General features: G+C 44.8%; 1 protein-coding gene across 35 annotated transcripts in view; it reads right to left on the bottom strand.

Annotated features, from left to right (window-relative positions):
• LOC134735233 (uncharacterized) overlaps positions 1-13,547 on the bottom strand; it is a 28,670-nt gene that overhangs the window by 7,228 nt on the left and 7,895 nt on the right. For 17 of the 35 annotated variants that reach the window (XR_010118156.1, XR_010118143.1, XR_010118140.1 and 14 more), the window contains one exon: positions 7,358-7,447. Coding sequence is in view for 4 of the 35 variants with exons in the window: in XM_063628968.1 (XP_063485038.1) it covers positions 7,358-7,447 (90 nt within the window). In the remaining 31 variants the exon portion in view is untranslated. The other 18 variants (XR_010118134.1, XR_010118135.1, XR_010118146.1 and 15 more) reach the window with 8 other exon arrangements.

Genomic DNA, 13,547 nt, shown 5'->3' with positions numbered 1-13,547 from the left:
GGGTGTGGTAGCACACACCTGTAGCCCCAACTGCTCAGAAGGCTGAGGTTGGGGGATCGCTTGAGTCCAGGAGGTGGAGGCGGCAGTGAGCCGTGTTTGTGCCACTGCACTACAGAGCCTGGGCAACAGAGTGAGACCCTCTCTCCAAAAAACAAAAAAGTTACATTTTTACTAATCTTGTAACAAATTGCTCTTCATCTAAGAACATTATATCACTAACCCCTATTCATATAAAATGTTTTCATGAATGTAATATATGTCGTATTCATTTTCCAAAAATTGAAGGAAAAAAAGTGACTCTTCTTACAAACTCCTCTACCTTTTTATACTCTATGCATTTTGAATATTTTTAGTAATGAAGATAGGCTGTGCCTCCTTCACTTGTCTGACCATGTAACCACTGCCACATGTTTTCAGTCTTTGCTGTATGAAACTAAATGTGCCATGCTCAGAGCTGCCACCCGTGTCCTAAGTCATGAAGCTAATCACCAAAGACTACTTGTGAAAAAAGTAACAGCTGGCAAATGCATACCTTGAGAAGTGTTTCTTCCTTGTTTAGAGTCACTGGTTCATGAATGTTTTCCAGCCTGACTTACTGATGTTAAATGCCAGTTTTGTGGAGTGCACACATTTGAAGAATGTGACTTTAAGTTCCTGGCTCAATCAGTTTAAGTGGCTCATGTAATGAATTCACTCAATGTTCTTCCCTCACTGGAGATGTGAAGTGCACTATATTTGGAACTAACACTTGCAATCCTATACGCTGTTGCCTGGGTGTTGAGCTATAAATTTTGGTTAGTATCACCATTAACTAGATTCAGGAAGTTATATGATGATGAATTTCACAAAGATTTTGGTGAAGAGAGATGTGACTGGTTTGGAAAAAAGGGGGGTGAGGGTGCTCTTCTCACAGGTTCCCAATGTGCAGGGACTTCAGCTTGCTGACAGTGTTGAATGAGGCCACGCGTTCCTCCCACTGGGGCTTGCTTACCTGCTGACGCCTGCCACGCCAGCCTGAGCAACTGTGTTGCCCTGACTCCTAGGCTTGCTCCTATTAACTTGGTGACTACACCTCACTGCTTCCAACAAATAAAACAAATGTGCCATCCATCCGGTAATGACCCAAGCGTGCACTAAACCCAAGAAAGACCTGAGATAGGAATAATCTAGTTAGCTTTAAATGTTGTTGTTCTCTAGGATCCAACCTTAGCCATCCCCAGTAAGATGCTGGGCAAAGGTTCTCATTGGTATGTAGGCATCACAGAAGGCTGCTGAGAAGAGGACCGGCCTTTTCTGGTCATTATCAAATAATACAGCAGCACTGTGCTCCAGCCTCACAGGCTGCTATTTGATGTGACAGGTGTGCATTTTGGCCACTGATCAAAAGACCTTGGTTACCACAAGAACCTTGTCAGAAAAGCCCCACAGCATTAAACCTGAGTGCAGTATTCAAGGCAAGGTTCCGATGGATTTGTTCAATGGCTATGGGATTCGGATGGCAGACAGTAGTTGCAAAAGCTTTTACTGCAGAAGGAAATGCCTATTATACTAGATATTGAGGCTACAGTATCAAATAAGGTAGACTTGGTCTCTGCCCTAATGGAGCTTATGATCTAGCAGTGACAAGAGATATCGAATGAGTAATTTTAAGTGTGCCGACTCTGGAGTGGAAGTTCAGTGTGCTATACCAGACAGTTCAAAGTAGCCTGAAGGGTCAGGAAAGTCTCCCTGGAGAAATCTTAAACTGAAACCTGAAAGATGAGTAGTTGCCAGGCAAAGAGGAGAGAAAGTGTTATTAGCAGAAGAAACAGCATGTGCAATGGGCCTGTAGTTAGAAGGAAGCAGACCTATTTAAGAAGGCAAAAGAGGGCTGGGCATGGTGGCTCACGCCTGTAATCCCAGCACTTTGGGAGGCCAAGTCAGGCAGATCACCTGAGGTCAGGAGTTCGAGACCAGCCTGGCCAACATGGTGAAACCCCTGTCTTTACTAAAAATACAAAAAAATTAGATGGGCATGGTGGCAGGCGCCTGTAATCCCAGCTACTTGGGAGGCTGAGGCAGGAGAATCCCTTGTACCTGGGAGGTGGAGGTTGCAGTGAGCCGAGGTGGTGCTTTTGTACTCCAGCCTGGGCAACAAGAGCAAAAGTCCGTCTCAAAAAAAAAAAAAAAGCAAAAGAAATCCAAGATGGGCCAGGTGCAGTAGCTCACACCTGTGATCCCAGCGCTTTGTGAGGCTAAGGTGGGAGGATCGCTTAAGCCCAGGAGTTCAAGACCAACCTAGGTAACATAGTGAGACCCAGTATCTACTTAAAAAAAAAAATTAGCTAGGCGTGGTGGCATGCGCCCATAGTCCCAACTACTTAGGAGGCTGAGGTGGGAGGATCGCATGAGCCCAGGAAGTTGAGGTACATGAGATGTGGTCCAGCCACTGCACTCCAGCCTGGGTGACTGAGCAAGACCCTGTCTCAAAAAAAAAAAAAAAAAAGAGGATACTCGGCCAAGCGCAGTGGCTCACACCTGTAATCCCAGCACATTGGGAGGCCGAGGCGAGCAGATCACAAGGTCAAGAGATCAAGACCATCCCGGCCAACACGGTGAAACCCCGTCTCTACTAAAAATATAAAAATTAGCTCGGCATGGTGGTGCACGCCTGTAGTCCCAGCTACTCGGGAGGCTGAGCCAGGAGAATTGCTTGAACCCAGGAGGCAGAGGTTGCAGTGAGCTGAGATCGCACCACTGCACTCCAGCCTGGCGACAGAGTGAGACTCCATTTAAAAAAATGAAATAAAATAAAATAAGTGTTATTAGCAGAAGAAACAGCATGGTGCAGTGGCTCACGCCTGTAATCTCAACACTTTAGGAGGCCAAGGTGGACAGATCACCCGAGGTCAGGAGTTTTGAGACTAGCTTGGCCAAAATGGCAAAACCCCGTCTCTACTAAAAATACAAAAAAATTAGCCAGGCGTGGTGGTGCACAACTGTAATTCCAGCTACTCGAGAGGCTGAAGCACAAGAATCGCTTGAATCCGGGAGGTGGAGGTTGCAGTGAGCCAAGATAGTACAAGAGCGAGACTCTGTCTCAAAAAAAAAAAAAAAAAAAAGATACTGGGAAAAAAAAGAGAAACCCAGGAGAACAGAAAGCTCTCAGGAAAGTGGTACAAGAGGGGTCTGGAGAGACAGACTAGAGCCAGGCTGGCAAGAACTTGGGCCTTGTTAAAGATTCAGAACTCGGCCAGGCATGGTGGCTCACATCTGTAATCCCAGCACTTAGGGAGGCAACGGTGGAAGGATCACTCGAGGCCAGGAGTTCAGGGCCAGCCTAGGAAACACAATGTGACTCCATTCTCCGAAAAAAGTAAAAATATTCAGGACTCTAAGGAACAATCGGAGAACATCAGATTCCTCACCTGTAAAGTGGAAATAATAAGTTATCTCATAGTTATCAGGGAGCAAAATGAGAATAATACAAATAAAAGGCCTTTTTAAGTTATAAAGCATTATAGGAATACTACTAAGATTATATTATTAGTAATAATAAGTTGTGCTGCTTTCTTAATAGAACCCAAGAGTTCAAATCTCCTCATAATGGGAATATGAAATACCCTCTAAAACCCTGACCTACTCCAGGGAACTGATGGAAAGGTCATAAGTTTATTTCAGTTGAAACTTCCAGTGTGAGGCTTATGAAGCCTGGGGGTGAATGCAGCTCTTTGGAGCAGGATCACACCATTTATGGCAATGTGGATTTCTCAGCTCTACACCAACTCCCTGACACCGCTTCCAGAAAAGATCATTCTACCTCCTCAAACCCACCAGAGCAGAATCACCAAAGCATTCTTGCCTCTTGATTTCTTTTTCTTTTTTTCTGAGACAGAGTCTCACTCTGTCGCACAGGTTGGAGTGCAGTGGTGCGATCTCAGCTCACTCTAACCTCCGCCTCCTGGGTTTAAGCAATTCTCCTGCCTCAGCCTCCCAAGTAGCTGTGACTACATGCGCATGCCACCACGCCTGGCTTATTTTTTCTATTTTTAGTAGAGACGGGGTTTCACTGTGTCAGTCAGGATGGTCTCGATCTCCTGACCTCGTGATCCACCCGCCTTGGCCTCCCAAAGTGCCGGGATTACAGGTGTGAGCCACTGCATCCGGCTACCTCTTGATTTCTTATAGCCAAAGCTTAAGCCCAGCATCTTCTTTTTTCTTTTTTTTGACAGAGTCTCACTCTATTACCCAGGCTGGAGTGCAGTGGTGCGATCTCTACTCGCTGCAACCTCCGCCTCCTGGGTTCAAGCAATTCTTTTGCCTCAGCCTCCTGAGTAGCTGGGACTACAGGCATGTGCCACCACATCCAGCTAATTTTTGTATTTTTAGTAGAGACAGAGTTTCACCATGTTAGCCAGGCTGGTCCCAGCTCAGCTTTTATAGCAGCTGCCATCATTCCAGAAATGTTATACTCTGAGCTGTTCATGGCAAAATCATTATCCCAATTGGTACCTGCTTTATTACACTTTAGGAAAAATTCCACCTATTTCCAAATATGTGATACTTTATTCTTACAATGGTTCCGAGTAGTAGGCACAACCAGTAGTCAAATTTCACAGAATGGATGAGAAACCTGGAGTTTACCTCTCCAATCTGACCAGCCCTGACATGCCACCATGGAGAAACATAATGGTTCATTTTGGGCCATGTCTCCTCTGCCTGCAAAATATGAAACATTACCCAAGTATAGGAGGGCAGAGCTTCTGCCCAGATAGGCATGTGATTTACCATTACCACAACCCTCTTGCTAGCTGTGAGTAGAACAAACTAGACACAATTCTTCCCCAGAGAAGTCACTGACTACTCTAAATGTTCTATAGTACTACACCCCAGAGGTTGCAAACTTGCATTTCTTTTTCTTGACCTACACAATGCTTTCAAAGTATTTTTGAAATTTTATTTACTTATTTTATTTTCTCATGTGGCCAGTGGGTGGGAAGACCAAAAATCCTCAATCTGCTTGAAAATTTCCATTCCAGCTTTAAAAAATCGAGGTATTTTAAATAAAAATCCAGATTACCAGCTTTTCTTGAAAAATCACCACTGAGCACAGCAGCTCATGCCTGTGATCCCAGCACTTTGGGAGGTCAAGGCGGGATGATTCCTTGCTTGAGCCCAGGAGTTCGAGCCCAATCTGGGCAACAAAGCACAACCTTGTCTCTACAGATAATTTAAAAATGAGCCACAGGTTGGCTGGGCGCGGTGGCTCAGCCTGTAATCCCAGCAATGGGGAGGTGGAGGTGGGTGGATCATCTGAGGTCAGGAGTTTAAGGCCAGCCTGGCCAACATGGTGAAACCCTGTCTCTACTAAAAATACAAAAACTTAGCCAGGAGTGGTAGCGCGCACCTGTAGTCCCAGCTACTTGGGAGGCAGAGGCCGGAGAACTGCTTGAACTCAGGAGGTGGAGGATGCAGTGAGCCGAGATCATGCCACTGCACTCCAGCCTGGGTGACAGAGTGAGACTTTGTTTCAAAAAAAATTAGGCGGGCATGGTGGTGCGTGTCTGTGGTACCAGCTACTCAGGAGGCTGAGCTGGTTACATAGCATTCAGTCACTTACACAGCACTGCCACATCCTTGTGATCTGCACTGTGGTTGATGTTTTTATTATCATCTCTTCCACCCTCCCATTTTTCAGAAGAGGACCTGAGTTCCAGAGGGTGCTTTACCCAAGGTCACACAAGTCATCACTGGAACCTCTGTCAAAACCCAGCTGTTCTGAACACTCAGTGATGCATTTATTTTATCTTTTTGAGACAGAGTCTTGCTCTTGTCACCCAGGCTGGAGTGCAACGGCACAACCTCGGCTCACTGCAACCTCTGCCTCCCAGGTTCAAGTGATTCTCCTGCCTCAGCCTCCCGAAGAGCTGGGATTACAGGCGCCCACCAGCACATCTGGCTCATTTTTGTATTTTTAGTAGAGACAGGGTTTCACCATGTTGGCCTGGCTGTTCTGGAACTCCATCCGAGACAGGGTCTCTCTCTCTCTTCTTTTTTTTTTGAGATGGAGCCTAGCTCCATCACCCAGGCTGGAATGTGGTGGTGAGATCTCGGCTCACTGCAGCCTCTGCCTCCCAGGTTCAAGAGATTCTCCTGCCTCAGCCTCCTGAGTAGCTGGGACTACAGGGGTGTACCACCATGCCCAGCTAATTTTTGTATTTTTAGTAGAGACAGGGTTTCACCATCTTGGCCAGGCTGGTCTCAAACTCCTGACCTCAAAGGATCTGCCCACCTCAGCCTCCCAAAATGCCGGGATTACAGGAGTGAGCCACTGCGCCTGGCTTTTTTTTTTTTTTTTTTTTTTTGTTGGAGACAGGGTCTCCCACTGTCATGTAGGCTGGAGTGCAGTGGCACAATAATCACTCACTGCAGCCTCTACCTCTCGGGCTTAATTGATCCTCCCACCTCAGCCTCCGAAGTATCCGGGACTAGAGGTATGAGTCATCATGCCCAGACTAATATTTTAATTCAAACATTTATTAATGCTTTAATTTACTAATTGAATTTCATTAATTCCTAGTTAACCAAAAGAAACCCAGGATTGGCCGGGAGCGGTGGCTCACGCTTGTAATCCCAGCACTTTGGGAGGCCGAGGCGGGCGGATCACGAGGTCAGGAGATCGAGACCATGGTGAAACCCCGTCTCTACTAAAAAATACAAAAAATTAGCTGGGCGTGGTGGCGGGCGCCTGTAGTCCCAGCTACTCGGAGAGGCTGAGGCAGGAGAATGGCGTGAACCCGGGAGGCAGAGCTTGCAGTGAGCCGAGATTGCGCCACTGCACTCCAGCCTGGGCGACAGAGCGAGACTCCGTCTCAAAAAAAAAAAAAAAGAAACCCAGGATAGCTGGAACAAAGAGGACTCATGCTGGCTGGAGTGCAGGCAGGATGGCTGGAAAGGAAGTAGCCATCTTGGACCATAAAGAGGAAAGCCCACGTTACGCTGGGCTTGGTGGAAATCGACACACTCTGTTTATGCCTCTGGATATATTATTCGCCGCTGGGCAATTTAGCCTACTATGATTATGTTTTGTTACTTTGTTAGTTAAAAACAATTTCATGGAGTCAATTATACCTAAAAACAAAATTGGGATTTATTTGCTTAGTTTTCTATGTTCCAATCATGAATTTATTCTCCATCGTTCACTAAAAGTGTAGATTTTTCCTGTATTCATTTCATCTTATTTCTTGGGTACCTCCCTCCTGGAGGCTTTTGTCCCCTGGCTCCAGCCTTACTGATTGCTCCCTATGCCTGTGGCCAGGCCAGCTATCACCCTAGGATTTCCCTTCATTATCATCTTGGAGACTTTCTTATTTCTCACCTATACTGGAATACCCTGTTGCCTGGATCACGTCTTCCTGTTTCTTGGTTTATTCTCTTATTCTGGTGCACCACATCCTCCAGTAGTTTCCTGAGAAAGGGTACATGGATAGGAAATAAGATTTTATGTATCTGAAAATATGCTTTTTGTATTTTTTATTTTTTTGAGACAGGGTCTCACTCTGTTGCCCATGCTGGAGTGCAGTGGCATGATCATGGCTCACTGTAGGCTCTATCTCCCTGGGCTCAGGTGATCCTCCACGTGCAGCTTCCCAAGTAGCTGGGACTCCAAGCACAAACCATTTCTTTTTTTTTTTTTTTTTTTGTAGAGATAGGGTTTCACCATGTTGCCCAAGCTGCTCTTGAACTCCTGAGGCTCAAGTGATCCATCAGCCTCGGCTTGCCAAAGGCTTGGGATTACAGGCATACTTGGCCCTGAAAATATGCTTACTCTACTGAATTCACAATTTAAATAATTTATAAAATTATATATCATAAATCATTGGAAAACATTCCTACATTATCCTTCAGCATGGCTAATAAGAAGCATGATGCCATTCTCATCGCTGTTCCTTTGAATGTGACCTGCTTTTTCTATGTTTTAGGATCCTCTATGAACTCATTGATCAGAAACTGCATGATAATATGTCTTTGAATGAACGTTTTCATCCATTACATTGTGTACTCAGTGGGCCTTTCATTTTGGAAATCTAGGCCATTCAGATCTGAGATGACTTCTTGAATTTGTCCTTTGATGATTGTTTTCTCTCCATTTCTCTATGTTCCATATCACTATAATGCTGCTTTTTTTTTTGAGACGGAGCCTCACTCTGTCGCCCAGGCTGCAGTGTCAGTACACTCCAGCAATCTCAACTCACTGTGACCTCCGCCTCGCAGGTTCAAGCAATTCTCCTGCCTCAGCTTCCCGCGTAGTTGGGATTACAGGCATGCGCCACCATGCCCGGCTAATTCTTGTATTTTTAGTAGAGATGGGGCTTCACCATGTTGGTCAGGCTGCTATCAAACTCCTGACCTTGTGATCTGCCCACCTCGGCTTCCCAAAGTGCTGGGATTACAGGCGTGAGCCACCACACCCAGCCCTCTGTAATGCTTCTTAATTGAATATTAGTCTTACTGGGTTGCCTTTAGTTTTTTAAAAATTTTTCCAGATTTTAGGGTTTTTTAAAAAGCTATTTCCTCAATTTTATCTTCCAACTCATTGATTAAAGTTAATGGTTATCATATTTTTTAGATGTTTTATTCTCCAATGTTCTTTTTTAAAAACAACCTGTTCTTATTTCATTGATACAACATTGTTATATCTCTGAGAATATGTATCCTCTGCTTAAAGTTTAGATTTTGTTTTGTCCTGTTCTAGGCATCATAGCTGGGATTACAGGCACACACCACCACCCCAGGCTAATTTTTGTATTTTCAATAGATACGGGGTTTCGCCATGTTGGCCAGGCTGGTCTCGAACTCCTTACCTCAGGTGATCCACCCCACTTGGACTTCCAAAGTGCTAGGATTATAGGTGTGAGCCACTGCACCCAGCCTAGATCAATTTTTTTTTTAATGGGCAAAATATTTAAACAGATATTTCACAAAATAAGATATATGAATGGCCAGTAGACTGGTAAAAAATGTTCAACATCATTGGCCGGACGCGGTGGCTCACGCCTGTAACCCCAGCACTTTGGGAGGCCGAGGCAGGCAGATCACGAGGTCAGGAGATCAAGACCATCCTGGCTAACACAGTGAAACCCTGTCTCTACTAGAAATACAAAAAATTAGCCGGGCGTGGTGGCGGGCACCTGTAGTCCCAGCTACTAGGGAGGCTGAGGCAGGAAAATGGCGTGAACCCAGGAGGCGGAGCTTGCAGTGAGCTGAGATCGTGCCACTGTACTTCAGCCTGGGCGACAGAGCGAGACTGCATCTAAAAAAAAAAAAAAAAAAAGTTCAACATCATTAGGTCATCATAGAAATGCAAATTTAAACCATAATGAAATACTATGACTAGAATGGCTAAAATTAAAAAGACTGACAATATCAAGTGTTCATGAAAATGTGGAGCAACTAAAACTCTCAAACATTTGTGGTAGAAATGTACCGTAATACAGCAACTTTGGAAAAGAGTTAGGCAGTTTCTTATAAATATATGCACACCATATGACCTAGCATTTCCACTCCTAGGTAGAAATAAGATAAAAGCACATGTCCAAGCTGGGCACGGTGGCTCATGCCTGTAATCCCAGCACTTTGGGAGGCTGAGGCGGGTGGATCACTTGAGGTCAGGAGTTCAAGACCAGCTGGGCCAACATGGTGAAACCCCATCTCTGCAAAAAATTACAAAAAAAATTAGCTAGGCATGGTGGCACATGCCTGTAATCCCAACTACTCGGGAGGCTGAGGCAGAAGAATTGTTTGAACCTGGAAGGCGGAGGTTGCAGTGAGCCGAGATCACCCTATTGCACTCCAGCCTGGATGACAGAGTGAGACTTTGTCTCAAAAAACAAACAAACAAACAAACACAGGTCCACACACAGACTTACACAAAAACGTTCAAAACAGCATTAATTCATAGTAGCCCCAGACACAATCCAAATGTCCATAAACAGGAGAATGACTAAGCCAATTCTGGCAAATTCCTACAAGAGAATATTACTCAGCAAGAAAAAGGAACAAACTATTGATACATGGAACAATTGGATGAATCTCACACTAAGCAAATGACAACAGACATAAAAATAGTACGTTTTATGATTCTATTTATACAAAAGTCTAAAAAAGACAAATCTGGCCAGGCGTGGTGGCTCATGTCTGTAATTCCGGCACTTTGGGGAGGCTGAGGCAGAAGATCACTTCAGTCCAGGGTCTGAAACCAGCCTGGGCAATATAGCAAAACCCTGTCTCTACAAAAAATACAAAAATTAGCCAGGTATGGTGGCACATTCCTGTAGTTTCAGCTACTCAGGAGGCTGAGGTGGGAGGACTGCTTGACCCAGGAAGTGGAGGTTGCAGTGAGTTGAGATTGCATCACTGCACTCCAGCCTGGGTGACAGAGTGAGACCCTGCCTCAAAAAAAAAAAAAAAAGAAAAAAAGACAAATCCAATCTATAATGACAGAGGACAGATTGGTGGTTGCCTGGAGATAGAGGTGGAGGAGGAAAGTCGTTTGGAAGTGACACAAGAACTTTTGGTGGTGATAGAAATGTTCACTATCTTGATTGTGATGGTGATCAGATTAGCATAGAAACCTAAAACCTACATTTTAAAAAATATGTTATACCACAATAAAGGCAATTTAAAAATAAACACAATGAGATAACACTATACCTCCACCCACTAGAATGTCTACGACTAAAAGGACAAGACTGACTGGGTGCATTGGCTCACACCTGTATTCCCAGCACCTTGGGAGGCCAAGATGAGAGGATCACTTGAGCCCAGGAGTTCGAGATCAGCCTGAGCAACACAGTGAGACCCTGTCTCTACAAAAAATAAAATTAGCCAGGAGTGGTGGCACGCACCAGTGGTCCCAGTTACTTGCGGTGTTGAGGTGAGAAGATCGGCTGGGCAGGTTGAGGCTGTAGGTCACTGCACTCCAGGCTGGGCAACACAGCAAAATCCTGTCTCAAACCACTTTGGAAAACAGGTTAGCAGCTCTTTATATAAAAATATAAGCTTAACATATGACCCAGCAACTCTACTCCTAGCTATTTTTCCAAGAATAATTCAAACTTGTCCACCCAATGACTGGCACATAAATATTTATGACAAGTTTATTTATAGTAGTCCCAAATGGAAGCAACCCAAATGTCCATCACCAGATGAATGAATAAATGTGTGGTACATCCATGCAATGGAAAACGATAAAAAGGGATGAACTACTGCTGTGCGCAACAACGTGATTAATTTCAAAACCACACTGAGCAAAAGAAGCACCAAAGAGCACATATGGCACGATTTTACTTATATAAAATTCTAGAGAACACAAAATAAAATAATGTCCACAAGTAGACTGTGGCTGTAGGATGTAGGAGGATGATTGCAAAGGAGTGTAAGTCATGGTGCTGGTAAATTGGGAAAGAAAAGAAAAAAAAGAAAAGAAAAGAAAAGAAAGAGCCCGGATTTGTGGTACTTACTGTTTTCTGTGGTGTAAATACTCCCACCATGACCAACTTTGAGCTACTAATACGATGTTACTAATGTAGATTTGGGAAGAGATGTACATATTTGGCTCTCCTGCGCTGGTACTAGCTAGCACATTACCACAGAAAGGAACAAAGGTGATGAGATGGTCAGTATCTTGACTGTGGTAGTGGTAGCACAGGTTTATACATTTGTCAAAACTTACCAAACTGTACTCTTAAAATTGGTGCACTTTACCGCATGTAAATTATATTTCGAAAACAGTTATGTTTCAAATAAATACCAGCAACAACCCATATGCCCAATAACAAGGGACTGGTTAAATTAGTTTATTGTCTATCCTCTTGATAGACTAGGATGCAGCCATTCAAACAACTTAGAAAATTTCAGCAACACAGCAACATGCTTTGCTATACTGTATCATGTTTTGTGGCAGAATAGGAAATTTTATTTATTTATTTTTATTTTTTATTTTTTTTGAGATGGAGTTTCACTCTTGTTGCCCAGGCTGGAAGCAATGGCACAATCTTGTCTCACCACAACCTCTGCCTCCCAGGTTCAAGTGATTTTTCTGCCTCAGCCTCCCAAGTAGCTGGGATTACAGGCATGCGCCACCACACCCAGTTAATTTTGTATTTTTAGTACAGTCGGGGTTTTTCCATGTTGGTCAGGATGGTCTTGAATTCCCGACCTCAGGTGATCTGCCCCCCTCAGCCTCCCAAAGTGCTAGGATTACAGGCGTGAGCCACTGCGCCTGCCCGGGAAATTTTATTTTTACCATATGTTTGTCTATGCAAATTTTGTGGGCAGATGGATAACATGAGGCTTTTTGAAAGCACTGTCATGAGTTAATTCTTTTCTTTGTATTTAGAAGCAGTATACAGCAAAATGGTTGACAGCCCAGAATCTGTAGCCAGACTACCTGGGCTAGTGTTCAGATCCCAGGTGTCACTTCTCTCAGCTGGGCGACCTTAAGCAACTAACCTAAATTCTTGGAGCCTTTGTTTCCTTTTTCGGTTTTTTTTTTTTGTCTTTTTTTTCAGATGGAGTCTCGCTCTGTCGCCCAGGCTGGAGTGCTGTGGCGCGATCTCGGCTCACTGCAATCTCCACCTCCCTGGTTCAAGCAATTCTCCTGCCTCAGCCTCCAGAGTAGCTGGGATTACAGGTGTCCGCCACCATGCCCGGCTAATTTTTTTTGTATTTTCTAGTAGAGACGGGGTTTCATCATCTTGGCCAGGCTGGTCTTGAACTCCTGACCTCATGATCCACCTGCCTCGCCGCCTCGGCCTCCCAAAGTGCTGGGATTACAGGCATGAGCCACTGCACCCAGCCAAGCCTTAGTTTCTTGACTGTAAAAAAGGCACAATAGGAGTACCTATTTCGGAGGGTTTCTGGGAGGATTAAATGAGTTACTATATGTAAAGAGCCTTGAATAATACAAAGAGTAAGTGTTTTAAAGACATCAGGCTGGGTGCAGTGGCTCACACCTATAATACTAGCACTTTGGGAGGTGGGAGGTTCACTTAAGCCCAGGAGTTTGAGACCAGCCCGGGCAACATGACAAAACCCCATTTCTACAAAAAATACCCCCCAACACACCCAAAAAAGTTAGCCAGGTGTGGTGGCACACACCTGCAGTCCCAGCTACTGTGGAGGCTGAGGTGGGAGGATCACTTGAGCGGGAAGTTCAAGGCTACAGTGGGATCACATCACTGCACTCCAGCCTGGGTGACAGAGAAAGGCGCTGTCTCAAAAAAAAAAAAAAAAAAAAAAAAAAGGGCCATGTGCGGTAGCTCACACACTTTGGGAGGCCGAGGCAAGTGGATCACCTGAGGTCAGGAGTTCGAGACCAGCCTGACCAACATGGAGAAACCGCGTCTCTACTAAAAATACAAAAAAATTAGCTGGGGCATGGTGGCACATGCCTGTAATCTCAGCTACAAGGGAGGCTGAGGCAGGAGAACCGCTTGAACACACGAGGCGGAGGTTGCCGTGAGCCAAGATTGCGCCATTGCACTCCAGCCTGAGCAACAAGAGCG

Source organism: Symphalangus syndactylus, chromosome 20 (assembly GCF_028878055.3).
Source record: "Symphalangus syndactylus isolate Jambi chromosome 20, NHGRI_mSymSyn1-v2.1_pri, whole genome shotgun sequence".
Lineage (NCBI taxonomy): Eukaryota > Metazoa > Chordata > Mammalia > Primates > Hylobatidae > Symphalangus > Symphalangus syndactylus.
Note: the sequence above shows the minus strand (reverse complement) of the source record. Positions and strands in the feature narration are given on the sequence as shown.